Raw genomic sequence first — 25817 nt, 5'->3', positions numbered from 1 at the left:
CGTTTTCAGCTATACCATTTTTATTTCCATTCGACTTTATCGCACTTTAGTCCCCTTTTTGTTCGGGGGTATCATGAAAAATTATTTTTTCCACTTTACTTTTTTTTTTTTTTTTGACAGTGTTCACTGAAGGGGTTAACTACTGTGACAGTTTAATAGTTCGGGTCTTTCCGGATGTGGCGGTAATAAATGTGCACTTTTATTTATTTTAACATAAATGTTTATTTATTGGTATATTTTTTTCATGTACATGTTTCATGGTTTGACGGGCTTGTCATGGCTGGTAGACCCAGGGGGGGTGTCGCCGATAGGAAGGGAGAGGGAGCCTCCACCCTCTCACAGCATTTTAAATGCAGCAATCAATATACAGCATTTAGGGGGTTAAAATGCCTGAGTCGGTACGGGCACGGCTAAAGGCAGTGACAGCAGGGTTCCAGCTTTAACTTAAGCACAGCTCCCGGCTTGCACATGTCACAGGTCAAGAACCGCTTCCCAACTACGGCGTATGGAACGTCAAAGGTCGTGAAGGGGTTAGATTCTGTCTGGTTTATTGCAACTTAAATAACCAAAGAAAAAGAGTGTACCAGGAACAAAATAATACACAACAAAATATTAAAAGTCAATTTTTTTAATTCAAAATATACTTTAAGAACAATGGGCACATATAATATTTATCTTCTTGGTTCATTGCAAATAGCTAAAACATTGTAAATTTTGTTAATAAACCAAATGTTCAGTTGGGGGGGTTGAGTCATTTTGACTATTTTATAACTGTATATCTCATACTCCACTGTTAACCAAGCTGTGACTCTATAGAAATTGTAAAACTACAAATCTTAGGCCCCAATTCATCATTGCTTTTCCTCCAATTTACTAGAGTAGTTTGCTTATTTTTAGTGGCTTTAGTATTTACACCTTATTATCTATTTGTTTTGTGACACTACCTAAACTGCCTTAAGTTTTTTTGTTATGTCTCCTTGTAAAATTAGCTTATCTAGATGTTTCAGACCACGTGTCAAACTCAAAGCCTAAGGGACAAATCTGGCCCATGACATCCGGCTGCAGTGACTTGCTGTGCGGACGTCCCTTGGTCAAAGAGGGCAATCGCCCTCGCGCAATTCTTTTTGTTACTCAACACCCCCCCCCTGTCGATATCACTTCCTATCCGCCCCCCTGGCCCACTTCTCGTCCACCCCCCCGTTCCCCCCCCCTGCTTTCTTCCCAATTCCACCCATCCGTCTCTTCCTCCCTGCCAGTGTCATGCCTGCCTCCCTCGAACCCTCCGTGTCGCGTCCGGCGGCTGCTGTACTTGGCACAATAACTTGAATCACTATGTACAGACAAAGGCAACATCTTTATTCATTTCACAATCTACCCAGATGACTGCTATACAAATTTGTGAATGAGGATTATGTCACATTTGTATGTAGCTGAAACGTGGGACCCTGGAGCTGATACTAGTGGTGGGCCCTTGGCACCCCAGTCCGACACTGCACTGAAGTCCCTGCCGGGAGTAAGGTTTCTGATTATCTTATGTGCCAATTTGAAAATTAGCTGCAAAAGCTAATGTCCACAATTCACCAGGAAATTACAACAGTAGTGTGAATGCGGCCTTGATGAAATGATGTTTCCTTTGCCAAATAAATGGTGTAGTAATTAAGGTTACGGTACTTTAAAAAGTTGAGCAATAAAGGAAGGTTACTACACTATAGTAACAAAGATTGTCCACACAGCTGTTAAGGGGCATAATTATTATAATGCATGTGTATAAATGTGTATTCCACATACTCCATGTAGATAAAAGCAAGTATATTCCACAAAAAGTGATTATTGGAAACATTACTGTCACCAGCAATAATTGTTTTATACACTCACAATCAGAGTGTTTGTTATGCTAAACATTCATTGGTTCAATTATTTAGAAAACAGAAAATCAAAAACAATAGGCCGGGTGCCCACGGTGCGGAACTAGCAGCACATGTTTGCTGCGTCCAAAGTGCCTTCTATTGAACGCAGGTAAATCTGCATGTGTTCACTGAACCGTGTGGATTTACTGCATTCAATACATTTCTATTGACCGCAAGAGAAATTGCGGTCTTGAAAAACGCGCCACATGTCCATCTCCGCGGGTGATCCGCAAGCGTCGGTGCACGCATAGTGGACTTGAGATTTCTAAGAATCCCATCCACTATGCTGTAACATCTGGACGCTGCGGGTTTAACGCTGCATAAATACTCGGCGTCCAACCAGCAGCAGTTCCTGACCCTGGGCACATACACCAATTTGTGAGAAATGGTGACAATACCTTGCTTGTATGTTTCAGTGAAGACAGAAATATCCACAAAATAAACAATAAGAATCTCATTATTTCAGTGAATCAGTGGTGCCCATGGGGCCATCAGCTTTAAGGATTATTAACTCAGGTTTTATTTCAAGGCTGGTTTTACACTTGTGTTTTTGCAGCCCCAATGCATTTCTACGGGGCTGCAAAAACGGGCCGCAAAAATTCATAGGAGCACCGTATGGGCCGTATTTACGGCCGTGAGAAAGTGTTGAGCCTGCTCGATATATTTCACGGCTTACGGACACAGGCCCCATTGAAAATCAATGGGGCCGCAAAAACAACGGAAGTTTGTTTTTGCGAATCACCTTTTTTTTTTGGTCCCTACTTTTTCCCTACTATTCTAATCCAGAAAAACGGCGATCCACACGATCGAGCTGCTAAAATCACGTAAGTGTAAAAGAAGCCTGAAACACTGTTCTGCTCTTGAAAGGTAAATGGAGAGATGACGAGAGCCCACAATGAGATCATTGATCTCTATAGAATAAGCTGGAAGCCTCTGAAGACGTACAGTTGCCAGAAGAAAACAACAGTACCTACTTCACATTTCTCTACCACCCTCTCCTGATGGATTTTATAGCTCACATGTATCTAATAGCTCACAAGTACACATTTCATTACTCAATACTGCCCATTGATGTCAGCGAGTCTTCTTGTCAACACCCTAATAAACAGAAAAAAAAGCAAAAAAATAAAACCCTAAGGCTATGTGCACACGATACGCATTTGCTGCGGATCCGCAGCGGATTTTTCCGGGCAGATCCGTACTGTGATGTACAGTACAATTAAAATCAATGGGATAAAAAAAAAAAGCTGTGCAGATGGTGTGGAAAAATCAGTGCGGAATTGCTGCAGATTTCAAAGACGTGCATGTCACTTCTTTTGTGCGGATCTGCAGCGTTTCTGCACCCCTCCATGTTAAAAATCCGCAGTGGCAAAAACCGCAAAAAAACCGCTGCAAATCCGCGGCTGCGGATTCTGCCAGGAGATGCGGATTTTGTGCAGAAATTTCTGCAACTCTTTTCCTACGTGTGCACATAGCCTTAGGCTATGTGCACACGTCAGGATTTCTAGCAGAAATTTTCCTGACAAAAACTGGACATTTCTGCCAGAAATCCGCATGCGTTTTTTTTCACGTTTTTTCATGTGTTTTTTCATGCGTTTTTGACGCGTTTTTTTCCAAATGCATAGAATTGCGGGAAAAACGCCTAAAATCTGCAAAATTAATGAACATGCTGCTTTTTTTACCGCGATGCGTTTTTTCGCGGAAAAAAACGCACCATATGCACAAAACATGCAGAATGCATTCTAAATGATAGGATGCATAACGTATGCGTTTTAATGAGTTTTTATAGCGTTTTCATGGCGAAAAAATGCGAAAAAAAACGTGAAAAAACCTGAACGTGTGCACATACCCTTAGAAACAGGAAAAAAAGCACAAAATAAAAAGATCTCAAAATGCCCACAAGAAAAATCTCACAGTGTGCGATCCTCAGTATGCATTTACACATCATAGCACCACATGAATTCATAACCTAGCACAGTGTCCACTGATTTCTATAGAAGCAGATTTATGGGTCAATTCTTTTTTAGTACAACAGGTGCTTAACAAGTTGACAAATCCTCCTACTCCGACATGCATGCACATGACTTCAATCTAAAGAGCTTCCCGCAGATGAGTGGCAAGAAATACTTGAGCACGCCCAACTTTGGGTTTTTGATGGAGATGAACTTTGTATTGAGATCATTAGAAGGACTGACAAAGGGCCTGTCATAGCACGCTGATGCATGGGTGTTAGAATGTGACTGCACATAGATATTGATTAAAAAAAATCCACTTCAATGAAGTCTTATCCCATCCATGGCTTCATTTCAACAAGCTACCAAGCATCACAACAATACCGCAAAGAAGACTGACAGAGAAGGCCCGCAAGTATGACGGACAAAGAGGCATGGGTGGCATCGTGGGAGTAGGTTTTTGTGATGTGGTTACAATGAATCAAAAGCCACAATTGCACGCTATATAAATATCTCCTCCAGCACTCATTACATATGTATAACTTGCATATAAAGGTATATTTATAAAGCACAGCACTATGAAAATACAGCTCTAAATGCTGCTTGTTACAAGCAGGACGTGTAGGAATGTTGTAGTGGCGTTTACCAATATATTCTTTCACATTTTATCAATTTCTTTTCCTTATTTGGCAGGAATAAATTTATCTCTAGGCGATTACTTAATTTATTTTTTATTTAGCATGTGGATAAAAAATCCCTGCACTTTTCAAATATGTGTAAGGTACACACTTATTTCAGCGTCGCTATACTTAAGGCTCAATCAATAGAAACGACCAGTAAACTAAATGTCACATAAGTAGCAACGAGTGACAAAGACAGCTTTAAAGGGGTAGTCCCTGAATATTGCAGAAGAATCATGCTCAGAAATGTGGGAACTCCCATACAATTTAGAGAGAACCATGAATGCACGGCCTCCTCCTAATCCTGCCAGTGTGGGTTTTGCCAATATGCCATAAATGTCCCAGATGGAAACAAACTTTTTAAACCAGGAAGACTTTAAAGAAAAATAAATAAAAAACACAATAAATGCCCACGGGCTCTCTTTTGCTCCTAAGGCTATGAGTACAAGTTGCGTTTTTGCTACATTTCTTAATGCACATCCAAAAATAATACATTGATCTTATACCACTAGGCAAAATTTACAAAACTGAACATGAGGTTCTTTGTTTAACATTCTGATTCACTTGGTGTTGGTGCTGTGTAGTGGCCAGTGCTGCTGTGATAGTGTGCCAATGCAGTGGGGTGGTCTGGAGCCTTGGGGGCTCTGCCTTGCCGTATGGGTGCTGTGGGGTGCCGGGTCACTCCCACTGCTGGTGAGCTGTGGCTCCGGAGTGGTAGCTGAATGACGCTGCACCTTTTACATTAGGGACCGAATGGTTCACCGTGATCTGGGAGTGGGCTTCTAGCAGCATTGGACCACTATATCGTTTTTGGATGTGTGGACCATGTCTTTTTTTCCTACAGTTATAGCATTTTAACCATGTTTAGCTGTGCTACTGGAAAAACGGCTATAGGGAGAAAATGAAGTTACCGTATATTATAGTCACCACTCAGTACACAGTGAGTACAATGTGAACACTCCCCCTGCACATTGAATGATAGCCTACCATATACACACAGTCAAAGTGCCCCCTCCATCGCCCTGATGACTGGAAGCCAGTGGCTGCGTTTCCAATAACAAAACATGGTTAATTGATATTCATCTGCAGATTACCACTATATCTGCAGGTAAATCATGAATTTTTAGATGTGACAGCATTTCCTATCATTGGTTTTTGGGTGTCTGTTATTTTTTTAAACAGACAAGCCCTTTAAAGGACAAAAGTGTTTCCCTTTAATGCACATATCATCAAAGTGAATCTTAGTAGACATTTAAGACACAATCAATATACATCTCAAGGTATAAAAATGCTGGTGCAATCTATCAGATATATACTTTCATCTCCATAGTTCATTAGGGGTTGCTATGGGCAACACTACAGTAGTGTAAGAATTGTAATGACTTACCTAAAAGTGCTGACCCCAGCCATGAAAGCTCCTATTCTAGCCCTGCACGACTGTAGGAAAGATTATCAAGTACTTTGGCCATTTAGCATGCTGAACACACGCCACACTGAGAAAACAGATTGTGTACCTCCTGTAACCATGCATCAACTCGTCCCAACGAAGCCTTAATAATACGCCTGTCGGGCAGAAACCCATGCCCAATGGGTAAAAAAGCAGCAGAAGGCAATATACACGTTTAGCCAAACACTTCATATATAATTAGATCTGCCCAGTTTGTCATAATATTCCTAAGGCCACGTTCACACTAGCAGTATTTGGTCAGTATTTTACATCAGTATGTGTAAGCCAAAACCAGGAGTGGGACAATCAGAGGAACAGTATAACAGAAACACATCACCACTGGGGATGAGCGAATAGCTTTGGATAACTCCCCATATGTCGCAGCTGTGTAACATATTTGTTGGGCTCTCCATGCATGTGCTGTGACTGAAACAACCGCAACACATACAGCCGCGGGGCTGAACAGCTGATTATCGGGAGCGCTCCAGGTATCCAGGTTATCGATGCAGCTATTCAGTAAGCGCTATAGCTATTCGGGATAAGGAGTTAGCCAAAGCTGTTTGCTCATCCCTAGTCACCACTTCTGGATTTATCACCCACTCCTGGTTTTAGCTTACACATACTGAGGTAAAATACTGAGCGCATGAACCTGGCCTAACCTTCAGCATGTATCTCCATATTCCCTGACTGCCTGAATTCGGTAATGCCAAGTGAAGACACTGTAGAAATATTTCTTCCACACATCTGTGCTGCATAATATCTTTAGTGCTCACTTAAGGTACCTTCACACTAAACAACGCTGCAGCGATATCGACAATGATGTCGATCGCTGCAGCGTCGCTGTTTGGTCGCTGGGGAGCTGTCACACAGACAGCTCTCCAGCGACCAACGATGCCGAGGTCCCCGGGTAACCAGGGTAAACATCGGGTTGCTAAGCGCAGGGCCGCGCTTAGTAACCCGATGTTTACCCTGGTTACCATTGTAAATGTAAAAAAACCAAACAGTACATACTCACCTTCTAATGTCTGTCACACGTCCCTCGCCGTCTGCTTCCCGCACTGACTGAGTGCCAGCCGTAAGGCACAGCACAGCGGTGACGTCACTGCTGTGCTCTGCTTTCACTTTACGGCCGGCGCTCACAGTCAGTGCGGGAAGCAGACGGCGAGGGACGTGTGACAGACATTAGAAGGTGAGTATGTACTGTTTGGTTTTTTTACATTTACAATGGTAACCAGGGTAAACATCGGGTTACTAAGCGCGGCCCTGCGCTTAGTAACCCGATATTTACCCTGGTTACCACTGTAAAACATTGCTGGCATCGTTGCTTTTGCTGTCAAACACGACGATACACGCCGATCTGACGACCAAATAAAGTTCTGGACTTTCAGCAACAACCAGCGATATCACAGCAGGATCCTGATCGCTGCTGCGTGTCAAACACAACGATATCGCTATCCAGGACGCTGCAACGTCACGGATCGCTATCGTTATCGCTGCAAAGTCGTTTAGTGTGAAGGTACCTTTAGGCTGCACACTCCGGCTGGCAGGACCTGTAGACTCAGGCCATATGACCCTGAGGACATCACAGGTCATTCTGCACTTCTATGTAGCTGCCTGCTTATGATTGGTCAGCCTCATACAGGAAGCAGAAGTACACGCCCACCTGGCCACCCCCCAGTGAATACTAAGAGATAACACATTAGGTGCTAATTACCTGATTGCCAATATCTCCACAACAGAGGGGCAAAACTAAAACTTTTTATTCTGCTCTGCAGCCACCATTGTGTGTCCAGTCCAAGCCGAAAAACGTGGTGAAAGGTCCTCCTCAAAAGACTGTCTAAACAAGCCTGATACAGCAATCGGGTGCTAAAACGAGAGATGGGGAGCACTTTCACATTACCTAATATCTGCCACTTGATTCTAAAATCTCATGCATTTACAGGGTCCCAAAAATCAGTGACAATCGTAATAGTTAACACGATACATTCTGCGTATCATGTCCATCTGCCTTTACTAATAAAATAAGACAGATGCCCGATTCTTCAACTTAGCATTGATTCAAAATCATATATTTGACTCAGACAAGGTGCATATGAAGTGTGTCCATAATACTCCATTAATAAGAACAAGAGCCAACAAACTACAAAAACAAAGTATGGAATAGTGCAGTAGTCTACACAGACATAACCCTATCCAGTGAATGTATATAACCTTCAAAAACAGGGAACTACAGGTAGCAGATGCTATTCTGAGGATTCTGTTTAATCCTTACACCCGGACAAGCCCCCTATGTACAGGTCCTTCTCAAAAAATTAGCATATAGTGTTAAATTTCATTATTTACCATAATGTAATGATTACAATTAAACTTTCATATATTATAGATTCATTATCCACCAACTGAAATTTGTCAGGTCTTTTATTGTTTTAATACTGATGATTTTGGCATACAACTCCTGATAACCCAAAAAACCTGTCTCAATAAATTAGCATATCAAGAAAAGGTTCTCTAAACGACCTATTACCCTAATCTTCTGAATCAACTAATTAACTCTAAACACATGCAAAAGATACCTGAGGCTTTTAAAAACTCCCTGCCTGGTTCATTACTCAAAACCCCCATCATGGGTAAGACTAGCGACCTGACAGATGTCAAGAAGGCCATCATTGACACCCTCAAGCAAGAGGGTAAGACCCAGAAAGAAATTTCTCAACAAATAGGCTGTTCCCAGAGTGCTGTATCAAGGCACCTCAATGGTAAGTCTGTTGGAAGGCAAAAATGTGGCAGAAAACGCTGTACAACGAGAAGAGGTGATCGGACCCTGAGGAAGATTGTGGAGAAGGACCGATTCCAGACCTTGGGGAACCTGAGGAAGCAGTGGACTGAGTCTGGTGTGGAAACATCCAGAGCCACCGTGCACAGGCGTGTGCAGGAAATGGGCTACAGGTGCCGCATTCCCCAGGTAAAGCCACTTTTGAACCATAAACAGCGGCAGAAGCGCCTGACCTGGGCTACAGAGAAGCAGCACTGGACTGTTGCTAAGTGGTCCCAAGTACTTTTTTCTGATGAAAGCAAATTTTGCATGTCATTCGGAAATCAAGGTGCCAGAGTCTGGAGGAAGACTGGGGAGAAGGAAATGCCAAAATGCCTGAAGTCCAGTGTCAAGTACCCACAGTCACTGTGTTTCATCAAGGGCAGGGTCAATGCAGCTAGCTATCAGTAGATTTTGGAGCACTTCATGCTTCCATCGGCTGAAATGCTTTATGGAGATGAAGATTTCATTTTTCAGCACGACCTGGCACCTGCTCACAGTGCCAAAACCACTGGTAAATGGTTTAATGACCATGGTATTACTGTGCTCAATTGGCCTGCCAACTCTCCTAACCTGAACCCCATAGAGAATCTGTGGGATATTGTGAAGAGAAAGTTGAGAGACGCAAGACCCAACACTCTGGATGAGCTTAAGGCCGCTATTGAAGCATCCTGGGCCTCCATAACATCTCAGCAGTGTCACAGGCTGATTGCCTCCATGCCACGCCGCATTGAAGCAGTCATTTCTGCCAAAGGATTCCCGACCAAGTATTGAGTGCATAACTGAACATTATTATTTGATGGTTTTTTTGTTTGTTATTAAAAAACACTTTTATTTGATTGGACGGGTGAAATATGCTAATTTATTGAGACAGGTTTTTTGGGTTATCAGGAGTTGTATGCCAAAATCATCAGTATTAAAACAATAAAAGACCTGACAAATTTCAGTTGGTGGATAACGAATCTATAATATATGAAAGTTTAATTGTAATCATTACATTATGGTAAATAATGAAATTTAACACTATATGCTAATTTTTTGAGAAGGACCTGTACATGTCATGCTGGGGCTTACATGTATGCAAAATCCTAGAGACGTTTGAGGCATACATAGCTCTCTTGGCAAAGTTGAAATATTGCAGATGTGCACATCTATAAGTGGCAACACATTGGCACAGAGCAATAAATATTTTATTATTTTGACAATATAAATTGTAAGCTACCGACCACACCTTTCTTAGAAACAACAAAGGCTCCTTTCCAAATCACGTTTAATCAGATAATGAAAGGTATGAATGACGGCATACAGCATATTGGAGATGATTTTCCTGGCATCAAATCCACAAAGTGCATTTCTACTTGTCATTTGCAGATATTTATTAAAAATTAACACAGAGTGTCACATTGACGCCTCCTAGCTGAAGTATTATTCCGCACCTCTCACGACAACATCTTTTAGTTAAGACTGGGTCTGTCAAGCAATCCCGGGCTCGCTGTAAAGAGTGGACCGACTGCATTTTACCCATAACAAAGTGTATATGGAACAGAATATAAACATGCGGCAACACTTTAAGGCCGGCCTCACACTAGCGAGTTTTACGGACGTATGAGCGCATAAACTACATCCGTAAAATACGCATTACACACGGCCCAATGATTCTCTATGGCCCAGCTCCTATCTGCCGTATATTACGCATCCGTAATATACGGTCTTGTACGGCCGTAGAAAATCGCAGCATGCTGCGCTTGTCTCTGTATTGCGCAAAAAAAAAAAAATCGCCAATGAGTCTATGGGGCGAGAAAAATACGGATTCCACACGGACCAGCAGTGTGACTTGCGAGAAATACACAGCGGTGTTAGTGAAAAGCCGGTAATTCAATTGCCGGCTTTTCATTTCTCCTTCACAAACCCGACAGAATATGAGACATGGTTTACATACAGTACATCTCATATCCCTTTTTTTTTTTTGCATATTCCACACTACTGTTAGTAGTGTGTATGTGCAAAATTTGGGCGCTGTAGCTGCTAAAATAAAGGGTTAAATGGCGGGAAAAAAATTGGCGTGGGCTCCCGCGCAATTTTCTCCGCCAGAGTGGTAAAGCCAGTGACTGAGGGCAGATATTAATAGCCTAGAGAGGGTCCATGGTTATTGCCCCCCCCCCCCCTGGCTACAAACATCTGCCCCCAGCCACCCCAGAAAAGGCACATCTGTAAGATGCGCCTATTCTGGCACTTGGCCACTCTCTTCCCACTCCTGTGTAGCGGTGGGATATGGGGTAATGAAGGGTTAATGTCACCTTGCTATTGTAAGGTGACATTAAGCCAGATTAGTAATGGAGAGGCGTCAATTATGACACCTATCCATTATTAATCCAATTGTATGAAAGGGTTAAAAAAAACACTGGGGCAAACAGGAAAAGAAATCCAGCTTCCAAATATATCAAAATTTATTGAGGATAAAATCCAAAGTCCAATGACATGGTTCACAGGAGAATGTGTAGCAGCAGGCTACACGTTTCGAACAATAAGTTATTTTTCAAAGCTTTGAAAAAGAACTTATTGTTTGAAACGCGTAGCCTGCTGCTACACATTCTCCTGTGAACCATGCGATTGGACTTTGGATTTTATCCTCAATAAATTTGGATATTTTTGGAAGCTGGATTTCTTTTCCTGTTTGCCCCATTGTTTTACGTGATGACTGCACGGTATCCGGGCTTCCCCACAACAAATGCCTAATAGGTGAGCCGGTTTTTCACTATTTTTCCTTGTTAAAAAAAACAACACATTATTAAAAAGTATTTTAATAAAATAAACACACAGGTTGTTTTAATATTTTATTGCTCTCTCAATCCACCTGAAGACCCTCGCTCTGAAAAATAATAAACCAACAATATACATACCTTCAGATGATCTGTCACGTCCCACGAAGTAAATCCATCTGAAGGGGTTAAATCATTTTACAGCCAGGAGCTGTGCTAAAGCACTCGCTCGCTCGTGCCTGTAAACCCCGGGTACATAAAGGAAAGCAGGATGATCTGTACTTACCTTGAGTTGCGGTGAGGCGCCCTCTGCTGGATGTCCTCATATGAACTCGAGCGTGGGAACTTTTCCAAGGCTCCAGTTCATGAGGACATCCAGCAGAGGGCGCATCACGGCAACTCAAGGTAAGTACAGATCATCCTCCTGCTTTCCTTTCAGTACCCGGGGTTTAGAGGCACGAGTGAGTGCTTTAGCACAGCTCCTGGCTGTAAAATGATTTAACCCCTTCAGATGGATTTACTTCGTGGGACGTGACAGATCATCTGAAGGTATGTATATTGTTGGTTTATTATTTTTCAGAGCGAGGGTCTTCAGGTGGATTGAGAGAGCAATAAAATATTAAAACAACCTGTGTGTTTATTTCATTAAAATACTTTTAAATAATGTGTGTGTGTTTTTTAACCCTTTCATACAATTGGATTAATAATGAATACCGTAGATGTCATAGTTGACGCCTCTCCATTATTAATCTGGCTTAATGTCACCTTACAATAGCAAGGTGACATTAACCCTTCATTACCCCATATCCCACCACTACACGGGAGTGGGAAGAGAGTGGCCAAGTGCCAGAATAGGCGCATCTTACAGATGTGCCTTTTCTGGGGTGGCTGGGGGCAGATGTTTGTAGCCGGGGGGGGGGGGGGCCAATAACCAAGGACCCTCTCTAGGCTATTAATATCTGCCCTCAGTCACTGGCTTTACCACTCTGGCGGAGAAAATTGCGCGGGAGCCCACGCCAATTTTTTCCGCCATTTAACCCTTTATTTTAGCAGCTACAGCGCCCAAATTCTGCACACACACTACTAACATTAGTAGTGTGGAATATGCAAAAAAAAAAAGGGGATATGAGATGGTTTACTGTATGTAAACCATGTCTCATATCATGTCGGGTTTGTGAAGGAGAAATGAAAAGCCGGCAATTGAATTACCGGCTTTTCACATATATCGCGCTGAATTAAATATAAATACAGAATATATATACACTCACCGGCCACTTTATTAGGTACACCATGCTAGTAACGGGTTGGACCCCCTTTTGCCTTCAGAACTGCCTCAATTCTTCGTGGCATAGATTCAACAAGGTGCTGGAAGCATTCCTCAGAGATTTTGGTCCATATTGACATGATGGCATCACACAGTTGCCGCAGATTTGTCGGCTGCACATCCCAAAGATGCTCCATACAAGGCAGGATGGATCCATGCTTTCATGTTGTTTACGCCAAATTCTGACCCTACCATCCGAATGTCGCAGCAGAAATCGAGACTCATCAGACCAAGCAACGTTTTTCCAATCTTCTACTGTCCAATTTCGATGAGCTTGTACAAATTGTAGCCTCAGTTTCCTGTTCTTAGCTGAAAGGAGTGGTACCCGGTGTGGTCTTCTGCTGCTGTAGCCCATCTGCCTCAAAGTTCGACGCACTGTGCGTTCAGAGATGCTCTTAGGCCTACCTTGGTTGTAACGGGTGGCGATTTGAGTCACTGTTGCCTTTCTATCAGCTCGAACCAGTCTGCCCATTCTCCTCTGACCTCTGGCATCAACAAGGCATTTCCGCCCACAGAACTGCCGCTCACTGGATTTTTTTTCTTTTTCGGACCATTCTCTGTAAACCCTAGAGATGGTTGTGCGTGAAAATCCCAGTAGATCAGCAGTTTCTGAAATACTCAGACCAGCCCTTCTGGCACCAACAACCATGCCACGTTCAAAGGCACTCAAATCACCTTTCTTCCCCATACTGATGCTCGGTTTGAACTGCAGGAGATTGTCTTGACCATGTCTACATGCCTAAATGCACTGAGTTGCCGCCATGTGATTGGCTGATTAGAAATTAAGTGTTAGATGTCGGTTTTGCAAGCCTGCGAGAAAATATCGCAGTACGGATGCCATACGGATTACATACGGAGGATGCCATGCGCAAAACATGCTGACACACCCTGCCTACGGATGACATACGGATCACTATTTTGGGGACTTTTCTGCGTATTACGGCCGTAAAAAACGGACCGTATTTATATACGCTGAGTGTGAGGCCGGCCTAACCCTCTAAAGATCAGCACTACTTAATAATAAACTAGGTTACATTGGCAGCAAAACCTGTGACAAACCCATAATAGAGCAAAGATCTCACTCTTAGGGCTTGTTTCCACATGCGAGAATCACGTCCGTGTCTCGCATGTAGAAACCAAGCTCTGGCGCCGGCACTCAGGAGCGGAGCTGTGCGGCTCCATGTGTTCCTATGCGGCCGCACGCTCTGCTCCGGAGTGCAGACACCAGAGCTTGGTTTCTACATGCGAGACACGGACGTGATTCTCGCATGTGGAAACAAGCCCTTAATTTGGTGAGAGCAACATAATGGCGTTTTGGATCCGAGTTTCATCAGCGTGATAGTTTTTACCATCAGTGTTTTATCAGTGATTTTCACGTATGGAAAAATAAATTAATTGCAAAGCTTCTCCTATCCTTTACCATGTTAATGGCTGACAGAACTCTAATGACGTGTACGCTGCCCGTGACGTTCAAGGACCCATAAACTTGTATCAGTAATTTTGATCCGTGACACGTATAAAAAAAACAGACAGTCTCGGTCATTTGTTTGCGGACATACAGTATGTAAAACAGACATCTAATAAGCTCCATAAATAATGGATACGTGCTCTGTGAAAGTGACAGATAGAACATGTGGGTGAAAAACAGATGTCTGAATGAGGCCTTCCACTGTCAATCACTATACAGCAGCAGAAAAGCCACAAGCTCTACTTACTGTCATAATGACAAGTACTGAATAGATGGAAATATCAAAAATTAACTAATCTAAAGGCCACAGTCTGTTCTACATGTTTGCCAATAGCCTATCATTTGAAAAATAAAACCCCCTAAATCTAAAATAACAGACCTACGGAGGACAAAACTGCTGAATATAATGGCATGTACCAGAGAAAACCAAGTTCTTGCTCCACTAAGACCTTCTCATCAATATTTCAGTGTCATCTGCAGTGACAATGCATTTTCCTGTAAGTGGGCAATGGTTAGTCCTCGGAGAATCCATCAATAATTCACCCTGCAGGCACTGTCTGCTATATAGGCCCATACGGTGCTCGGTGACTTGTTCTCTGAAGCACAAAAGTTATTGTACATTAGGTCCTTACAAAGCTATCCCAGGTGTATAACGAGACCTTGCACATCACTGGCATAGCGGGCCGTACATCAGCCTTCTCCACTGCCTAACAGCTTGTACCTAGCCAGAACTGGAAGAATTCACTGAACGCTCACACTCTTCATTCTCTGGAGAAATCTCCATCTTAGGTGGAGCAAGAGAGTATCTAAAATCGCTATTATCACTCTGCGGCTGCTTGCATGCTATTTCCGTAGGACGCTGACATCTTGGGCAACTCACTGCAGTGTACTGGTTTATAGACCACAGGAAACAGATCATGAAATGCAGTGTGAAGACATACAGCCCAGTGCTCATCACTATGATGCCATGCTGCCCGTGCTGTCAGTATTACAGTAAAGTCAAAACTAGCAGAGAAAATAGCACTAAGCAAAAGGCCCAGTTCTGTGGGATCGTACAGCAGATTGAAACAAAAGAAGCATGTAAGGGGAGCGGGGTATAAGAGCGAACACTGGCCACAACTCCCCTCTACCAGGGCTTCCCACTACATACAAGAGGCCCAGCACTATTCTCACAGCCACATCCCTTCGGCCCCATCCAGCCTTGCCGAGCGTCCATCAAGATGCAAATGCAGCCGTCATAGAACAAAAAAGCCAAAGAAGAACATCATAATCCCTTGTTTGTGATTACTGGGACTCCAGTGATGAAATCCACACAGATTGTACACTTATGCCATCAATGTGAAAGTGTTATAAATTCAGTTACAGCTTATTTCACCAATACGTGCAAAAACTATCAACACACATTACAGTCACTTTGACAAGCACTTTCACAGTGAGTACACCAGGCCTAAGAGCTCACTTTACAAACTGTGCAGTTTACATGGTGAAATCAAGTGACAGACACCCACCCTTTTAACCCTTGACATCCACAAATTGTCTTGGGTTTTATCCACACATACAAGTTTCACATACAGGATTAGTGACCCATTTTCAGTCTATGGGCCATTTCACGCGTCAAATGGGCGAGTGTGGTCTGCAATCAAAGTAAATGTGTCTAGGAACAACATTTTAAAAAACACACGCAGACAACAGCTGCCTCTCAACTGTCAATTAAACCAGTGTAGCAACATCTGGTCTTTCAGAAGAGAGGGTGCAGCTCAATGGGACGGTGTACTCGCAAACCCTTATGCGGATGTGTGAATGCAGCCTAAAGGCATCTTGGTCACAGTGCGATCTTTATGGCATACAGTCATACACATTGTACCCCATACAGTGCCAACTCCTATCCAGGGATGATAATAAATCTACCCAAAGTATACAGTCACCAAGTGCATAACGTGGCCTTTCCAGTTACAGCCGAGATTGTGCGGTCACCTGCCTATGGTATGCCTAGACAGGCACCTACACAAGATAGCCCTAAGGCACTCAGCATGAAATATAGGCAAAATACCTAAGTTACAGCTTATTCAATCCCAAAAAAAGAGAAGAGTTTCTGACGTAAGACAGTACACACCCCATACAGGACATGATGCGGGAAGACCTCAGTATACAGTGGATATAAAAAATATTCACACCCCTGTTAGAATGCCAGGTTTATGACATGTAAAAAATATATATCATACCGAGAAGAATCATTTCAACACTTTTTCCATCTTTAATGACATCCATTATCTATACAAATCCATAATAAAATTATGTGGTTGCCTAAATGTGAACAACCTCTTATAATTGGGGGATGTGGTTGTGTTCAGAGTTAGCCAATCGCTTTTCAACGCCTGGTAAATAGTAGTCAGTACACAGCTGCCATAAAGAGACTATGATTAACCCCATATTAAGTTTAGCTGTTCTAGTAGGATTTTTCCTACTTGCATTTTACAGCAAAAGTCATGGTCTAAACAGCTTCCAACACAGCAAATGGATCACATTGTTTAAAGTGTTTACAAAAAAAATTCCAAGGTATTAGATATACCATGGTACGCTGTGAAGATGGTCCTCAACAAGTGGCTTAAATTTGTCACAACGGCTACAATACCTAGAACTGGACTTCCCTAAAAAATTGATGAGAAAACAAGAAAATCGTTCTAGGAGCCTGTTGAGAGCCCTACAGCAACATAAAAGGAGCTTCAGGGGAGTACCCTATATCCCGATTGGGAGTGGGACGCTTAATGTCAGACGAATGTGTGTTTACTGTCATGTTATACAATCACATATGATGTATTCAGTTATTATGTGTACTGTCTTATTCGTTTGTTTTTTTTATTAATGAAAATATTTCAAAACAAAATAAAAGGAGCTGCTGGAATTTCTGACAAGTACTGGTTGCTTACTGCATGTGTCAAGAATCTCCCGTGTTCTTCAGATATCTGGCCTGTGGGCTAGGGGGACGGAAGCATTTTCTTACAAAGGAAAACATCCAATGTAGGAACATTTGTTATGGCCTGATGAAACCAAAATTGAACTTTATGGCAACAATTTCAAAAAAGTATGTTTGGTGCAAAGTCAACGCAATGCATTACCAAATGAACATCATACCCACAGTGAAGCATGGTGGAGGCAGCATTATGTTGTTTTTAGCAGCTGAAACTGGGGTATTAGTGGAGGGAATTATAAACAGTTCCAAATAGTAAATTTTGCAAAAAACCTGCAGACCTCAGTCAAAAAGCTAAAGATTAAGAGGAATTTCACCTTTCAGCACAACAATCACCCTAAATATACATATAAATTAACAATATACAGTAATCGCTTCACAAAGGTTTGGAACGGCCCGCCAGAACCCAGACCTGTCTCCAATTGAAAATCTATAGGTGAGAGGTTTTGCACTGGGTCAGGAAAACAATGCATTTTACAGATGTGTTAATGAAGTGACATCTGCCCATAACTATACAACAGCACAGATGTAGATGGCACAGGAGGCACACTGATGACAAGTTTGGATGGCACACAGGTGAGGACAGGGATAGGTGGCACACAGGTGAGGACAGGGATAGATGGCACTGGGGGAACAATGAGAACAACTACAGCTTACACACCGGTCAGCACTAGCATAGATGGCACACTGATGACCAGTATAGCTGGCACACCAGTGAGGACAGGTGTAGATGGCACTGGGGGCACACTAATGACCAGTATAGCCAGCACACTGGTGAGGACAGGCGTAGAACCCACTGGGGGCACAATGACAATAAGTATAGCTGGCACACCAGTAAGGACAGACGTAACTGGCACTGGGCACATACTGATGACCAGTATAGCTGGCACACCAGTGAGGACAGGCATAGATGGCATTGGGGGCACATTGATAACCAGTATAGATAGCACACCAGTAAGGACAGGCGTTGATGGCACTGGGGGCACACTGATGACCAGTATAGCTGGCACACCAGTGAGGACAGGCGTAGATGGCATTGGGGGCACATTGATAACCAGTATAGATGGCACACCAGTGAGGACAGGTGTAGATGGCACTGGGGGCACACTGATGACCAGTATAGATGGCAAGCCAGTGAGGACAGGCGTAGATGGCGCTGGGGGCACACTGATGACAAATATAGATGGCACTGGGGGCACACTGATGACCGGTATAGCTGGCACACCAGTGAGGACAGGCGTAGATGGCACTGGGGGCACACTGATGACAAATATAGATGGCACTGGGGGCACACTGATGACCGGTATAGCTGGCACACCACTGAGGACAGGCGTAGATGGCACTGGGGGCATGATGACCAGTATAGATGGCACATCAGTGAGGACAGGCGTAGATGGCGCTGGGGGGCACACTGATGACCAGTATAGATGGCACACCAGTGAGGACAGGCGTAGATGGCGCTGGGGGCACACTGATGACCAGTATAGATGGCACACCAGTGAGGACAGGCGTAGATGGCGCTGGGGGCACACTGATGACCAGTATAGATGGCACACCAGTGAGGACAGGCGTAGATGGCGCTGGGGGCACACTGAGGACCAGTATAGATGGCACACCAGTGAGGACAGGCGTAGATGGCGCTGGGGGCACACTGATGACCAGTATAGATGGCACACCAGTGAGGACAGGCGTAGATGGCACTGGGGGCATGATGACCAGTATAGCCGGCACACCAGTGAGGACAGGCGTAGATGGCACTGGGGGCATGATGACCAGTATAGATGGCACACCAGTGAGGACAGGCGTAGATGGCGCAGGGGGCACACTGATGACCAGTATAGAGGGCACACCAGTGAGGACAGGCGTAGACGGCACTGGGGGCACACTGATGACCAGTATAGATGGCACACCAGTGAGGACAGGCGTAGATGGCACTGGGGGGACACTGATGACCAGTATAGCCGGCACACCAGTGAGGACAGGCGTAGATGGCACTGGGGACACACTGATGACCAGTATAGCCGGCACACCAGTGAGGACAGGCGTAGATGGCACTGGGGGCACACTGATGACCAGTATAGATGGCACACCAGTGAGGACAGGTGTAGATGGCACTGGGGGCACACTGATGACTGGTATAGATGGCACACCAGTGAGGACAGGCGTAGATGGCACTGGAGGCATGATGACCAGTATAGCTGGCACACCAGTGAGGACAGGCGTAGATGGCACTGGGGGCACATTGATAACCAGTATAGATGGCACACCAGTGAGGACAGGTGTAGATGGCACTGGGGGCACACTGATGACCAGTATAGATGGCAAGCCAGTGAGGACAGGCGTAGATGGCGCTGGGGGCACACTGATGACAAATATAGATGGCACTGGGGGCACACTGATGACCGGTATAGCTGGCACACCAGTGAGGACAGGCGTAGATGGCACTGGGGGCACACTGAAGACAAATATAGATGGCACTGGGGGCACACTGATGACTGGTATAGCTGGCACACCAGTGAGGACAGGCGTAGATGGCGCTGGGGGGCACACTGATGACCAGTATAGATGGCACACCAGTGAGGACAGGCGTAGATGGCACTGGGGGCACACTGATGACCAGTATAGATGGCACACCAGTGAGGACAGGTGTAGATGGCATTGGGGGCACATTGATAACCAGTATAGATGGCACACATGTGAGGACAGGTGTAGATGGCACTGGGGGCACACTGATGACCGGTATGGCTGGCACACCAGTGAGGACAGGCGTAGATGGCACTGGGGGCACACTGATGACCAGTATAGATGGCACACCAGTGAGGACAGGCGTAGACGGCACTGGAGGCATGATGACCAGTATAGCTGGCACATAACACATGTATGCAGTGGGCTTTGTTTGCCCCGGCCCCTGACAACAAGCTCCTCACACTAATGAATGAGCCCCGGCCGCAGTGGCCCCGGCCAGGTGCAGGCTGCCGCACACCCGCCGTTTGGTCAGTGTGGGCCCGACAGGTGCAGCAGCAGCACGGAGGGGCAGGGGCCCCAGCTCGGGGACACGCCGGCCTGCTCAGGTGGCCGCTCATCCTGCACCCAGCCCCGGCACACGGCTCCCAGCACAGGTGCAGCCCCGCGTACAGGAGAGAGGTCACAGCTCCGTGCGCACAACCCAACACACACGTACCGGAGGGCGACCCGCACCGAGCTTTCATCCTGCGTGGCCGACATGACGCGCTGAGGGGACGGTCACAGCTCTCGCTTGTCACCCGCAGCCGCTGCCATCTAACGCCACCTCAGAGAGCCCCGGGACATCGTCAGTGTGATGAGAGCCGGGAGAGGGAGGCGGAGCCACCGGGGGGAGAGGACGGAGCGCTCAGACACACAGCGGCGCCCCCTGCTGCGCGCCCTGCGACCCGCCCCGTGACGTCATCAGCACAGTCTTTGACCGCGACAGGCAGACTGAAGGGCTTGTGCCGGTGACGTCATAGAGCTGTCCTAAAGACAAGCGTCCCTGTGTACGGCAAACGTGACGTCGCATAATGTAGAAATGACGTGACGTACCATAGACATTTCCACAGTCCACAGTTATTTCCAGTGGCTCCTCCCACTCAACTGTCAGCCGGCACCGCCCCTTTTTCACAGGGCTTCCAGCTGTAGCTGCCTGTAACTTCCACCTGGCGGCCCCTGCTGAGGAGGATGCGCCTGTTCTCTGGTATCTCTATTCTCTACACACAACAGGGGGCTACTGGGGGGTATGCACAGCAGGAGAGAGCTCAGTGTGGGCAACAGGTTAGTACATAGGTGACTGAGCACCAGGTGGCTACTGGAGGGTATGCACAGCAGGAGAGAGCTCAGTGTGGGCAACAGGTTAGTACATAGGTGACTGAGCACCAGGGGGCTACTGGGGGGTATGCACAGCAGGAGAGAGCTCAGTGTGGGCAACAGGTTAGTACATAGGTGACTGAGCACCAGGGGGCTACTGGGGGGTATGCACAGCAGGAGAGAGCTCAGTGTGGGCAACAGGTTAGTACATAGGTGACTGAGCACCAGGGGGCTACTGGGGGTATGCACAGCAGGAGAGAGCTCAGTGTGGGCAACAGGTTAGTACATAGGTGACTGAGCACCATGGGGCTACTGGGGAGTATGCACAGCAGGAGAGAGCTCAGTGTGGGCAACAGGTTAGTACATAGGTGACTGAGCACCATGGGGCTACTGGGGGGTATGCACAGCAGGAGAGAGCTCAGTGTGGGCAACAGGTTAGTACATAGGTGACTGAGCACCAGGGGGCTACTGGGGGCTATGCACAGCAGGAGAGAGCTCAGTGTGGGCAACAGGTTAGTACATAGGTGACTGAGCACCAGGTGGCTACTGGAGGGTATGCACAGCAGGAGAGAGCTCAGTGTGGGCAACAGGTTAGTACATAGGTGACTGAGCACCAGGGGGCTACTGGGGGGTATGCACAGCAGGAGAGAGCTCAGTGTGGGCAACAGGTTAGTACATAGGTGACTGAGCACCAGGGGGCTACTGGGGGTATGCACAGCAGGAGAGAGCTCAGTGTGGGCAACAGGTTAGTACATAGGTGACTGAGCACCATGGGGCTACTGGGGGGTATGCACAGCAGGAGAGAGCTCAGTGTGGGCAACAGGTTAGTACATAGGTGACTGAGCACCAGGGGGCTACTGGGGGTATGCACAGCAGGAGAGAGCTCAGTGTGGGCAACAGGTTAGTACATAGGTGACTGAGCACCAGGGGGCTACTGGGGGGTATGCACAGCAGGAGAGAGCTCAGTGTGGGCAACAGGTTAGTACATAGGTGACTGAGCACCAGGGGGCTACTGGGGGTATGCACAGCAGGAGAGAGCTCAGTGTGGGCAACAGGTTAGTTAGTACATAGGTGACTGAGCACCAGGGGGCTACTGGGGGTATGCACAGCAGGAGAGAGCTCGGTGTGGGCAATAGGTTAGTACATAGGTGACTGAGCACCAGGGGGCTACTGGGGGGTATGCACAGCAGGAGAGAGCTCAGTGTGGGCAACAGGTTAGTACATAGGTGACTGAGCACCAGGGGGCTACTGGGGAATATGCACAGCAGGAGAGAGCTCAGTGTGGGCAACAGGTTAGTACATAGGTCCCTGAGCACCATGGGGCAGGGGCTACTGGGGAGTATGCACAGCAGGAGAGAGCTCAGTGTGGGCAACAGGTTAGTACATAGGTAACTGAGCACCAGGGGGCTACTGGAGAGTATGCACAGCAGGAGAGAGCTCGATGTGGGCTGCGGGTGGATGCAGGTACCTGGGCAACATGGGGCAGGGGGAAACTGGGGAGTATACACAGCAGGAGAGAAGAGCTCAGTGTGGGCTAGGGGTGAGTACAGGTGCCTGGGCATCATGGGGCAGGGGGCAACTGCGGAGTATGCACAGGAGGAGAGAAGAGCTCGGTTTGGGCTACGGGATGTACTTAGGTGCCTGAGCACCATGGGGCAAGGGGCTACTGGTGGGAAGACACCGTTGTATTCTTGGACGAGGATGTCACATGGTGCCCAAAGATAATTTTTGGGGAGCGCTACATTGATGACGTCCGGAGAAAGGACATCTTTTGAGGAGTTTGTGGCGCATCCCAACATTAATGATTTGGGATTAAGATTCACCCATGAGGTAGGAGGGGATAGTATTCCTTCCTTGATGTTTTTATCAATAGAGGGACTGATGGCCATTTTGGCACATCAATCTTTCAGAAACCAACAGCCTCTAATAGTTTGTTGAGATTGGAAAGTTACCATCCTCACAGCCTCAGGAAGGGCATCCCCAAAGGGCAATTCTTGAGGCTTAGAAGAAACTGCTCATCATTCTGGGATTTTGAATCAAAATCCAATAACCTTAAGAAAAGATTTAGAGACCAAGGCTACCCTATGCATGTAATTAATCAAGGGTATAGACATGCAGCTGGGTGTAATCGATCAGAGCTCCTTGTCTCTACAGTTAAAGACAAACACTGAAGAGCAGTAGCGTAGCTACTGGGGGGGCAGAGGGGGCCGTCGCCCCGGGCCCTGTCACATCAAGGGGCCCACCGGGAGCCAGGGCCACTTCTGTGATGAGACACAGCATAGGAGCAGAGCAGTATAATGTCTGCTCCCGTCTGATGGAGACTCTGCGTGCACGCTGCTATTAGCACAGGGCCGACTGCAGTCTCCCCCCTGCAGTGAATGGTTTCGCCTGTGTCTGACCTGATCATGAAGCTTTTCCTGGTTGCAGCATTCACTCTGTGCACGCTGGGATTGGCTCAGGCACGCTGGGTCCTAGTGCCCACACCATGCATTTCACTTCCTGGTCCTGCCTGCAGTGCAACTGCAAACTTTATCAGTAAGTGGGATGGAACTTATTATGTTTATTCAATTCAGGTATGCCACTGTGAGACCGTGGGGTATTGTGAGGGCAGAAGGTGGGTGAGGGGGGACAGGGCACTGAGGGGTGGATGTGAGATGATGGGGGCATTGGGGCTGAAGTGGGGGAGGGGGACAGGTCACTGGGGGCTGAATATTATAATGTTTAGTTCTGATATTATATGTACTCCATCACATAATATTTGCTGTGTGGGGAGGCTGGAGATGGGGGGGTTGGGGGCTTTTGATGCGTACCACCTGGGTCTTTTATGATTATTAGTATAAGGAGCCGCATACAGTAACCAAGAGCTGCATCACATTTACAGCACCGCTCCAGTATTATTTTTTATTTCACTGCTGGAGCGGTGCTGAAAATCCGCGTCCCCTGCCCCCTGTCTGATACTCACCTTCTGGCGTCTTCATCTGTTTTAGTCTCCGCTCGGCTCCGTCTCCTGCAGTTTGTGGCCTGTCCGCGGTTCCAGTATTTCCTGGAGCAGCGCAGAGGTCACTAATCAATGTGAGTCTATGGGAGCCTCATTCTGGCCTCGTTCTCACTCTCAGGCTCTGTGCACACGGTGCGGATTGGCCGCTGCGGATTTGCAGCAGTTTTCCATCTGGTTTACAGTACCATGTAAACCTATGGAAAATGAAATCTGCAGTGCACATGGTGCGGAAAATACTGCGCGGAAACGATGCGTTGTATTTTCCGTAGCATGTCAATTCTTTTTGAAGATTCCGCAGCGTTTTACACCTGCTCCTGTATAGGATTCCGCAGGTGAAATCTGCACAAAAAACACAGGAAATCCGCGGTAAATCCACACAAATCCTCAACAAGTGCACATAGCCTCATGGTCTTACATTGAGCGCCTGTGACATAGCTTCTAACTTCTGGCCTGTCAGAAGCTGCGCTCACAAGTTTGAGCAGCGGCACTGCAGCAGTGCCACAAAATAGTGAATACGCCAGAGGATGAGTAAATGACCGGGGCATCCAAATCATGACAGGGAGCTGCGGGCCCATCATACTGTGTATAAGGGAGCTGTGTGTCCATCATACTGTGTATAAGGGAGCTGCTGGCCCATCATATTGTGATAAGGAAGCTGCGAGCCCATCATACTGTGTATAAGGAAGTTGTGAGTCCATCATACTGTGTATAAGGGAGCTGCGGGCCCATCATACTGTGTATAGGGGAGCTGCGGGCCCATCATACTGTGTATAGGGGAGCTGCGGGCCCATCATACTGTGTATAAGGGAGCTGCGGGCCCATCATACTGTGTATAAGGGAGCTACGGGCCCATCATACTGTGTATAAGGGAGCTGCGGGCCAATCATACTGTGTATACGGGAGCTGCGAGCCAATCATACTGTGTATACGGGAGCTGCGGGCCCATCATACTGTGTATAAGGGAGCTGTGGGCCCATCCTACTGTGTATAAAAGAGCTGCGGGCCCATCATACTGTATAAGGGAGCTGTGAGTCCATCATACTGTGTATAAGGGAGCTGTGAGTCCATCATACTGTGTATAAGGAAGCTGTGGGCTCATCATACTGTGTACAGGGGAACAGTGAGGGACATCATACTGTGTATAGGGGAGCTGTGGCCCCATCATACTGTGTATAAAGGAGCTGCAGGCCCATCATACTGTGTATAGGAAACTGTGAAGGCATATTGTGCATATGGGAGCTGTTGGCCCATTACACTGTATATAGGGGGCTCTGGGGGGCATTATACTTTCTATAGTGGAGTTCTGTCAGCATTATACTCTGTATAGGGGAGCTTTGGGCTCATACTATCTATAGGGGAGCAGTGAGAACATCATACTGTGTATAGGGGAGTTATAGAACCATCATACTGTGTATAGGGGAGCTGTGGGGGCCTTAGACTGTGTATAGGGAAGCTTTAAGCTCACGATACTGTGTATAATGGAGCAGTACATGGGGGAACTTAGGGGACATTATTATTGTGCATATGGTCCAATATGGCGGTAAAGTCAATGTTCGTTTTTGTATATAGATTTATTTTCAATAACAGTAGGGTCATATTCTGAGGTTCCCCTATATTCACAATAAGAGTGCGCAACCGTAGCTGTAATCAGGGTTAGCTGGTTAGGGGCCCACTCAGATGTTT

The 25817-nt window shown here is 46.2% G+C and overlaps 1 protein-coding gene across 10 annotated transcripts in view; it reads right to left on the bottom strand.

The window, feature by feature from the left end:
• KIF21A (kinesin family member 21A) overlaps positions 1-20729 on the bottom strand; it is a 227489-nt gene extending 206760 nt beyond the window's left edge. For all 10 annotated transcript variants that reach the window (XM_077264819.1, XM_077264822.1, XM_077264826.1 and 7 more), the window contains exon 1: positions 20499-20729. In XM_077264819.1, the coding sequence (XP_077120934.1) occupies positions 20499-20542 (44 nt within the window). In that variant the 5' untranslated portion in view covers positions 20543-20729. The remainder of the gene's footprint in view (positions 1-20498) is intronic.
• Positions 20730-25817: the final 5088 nt, after the last annotated feature.

This window comes from Ranitomeya variabilis, chromosome 5 (assembly GCF_051348905.1).
Source record: "Ranitomeya variabilis isolate aRanVar5 chromosome 5, aRanVar5.hap1, whole genome shotgun sequence".
In the NCBI taxonomy this organism is placed as follows: Eukaryota; Metazoa; Chordata; class Amphibia; order Anura; family Dendrobatidae; genus Ranitomeya; species Ranitomeya variabilis.
This window is presented reverse-complemented; position numbering and strand designations above follow the sequence as displayed.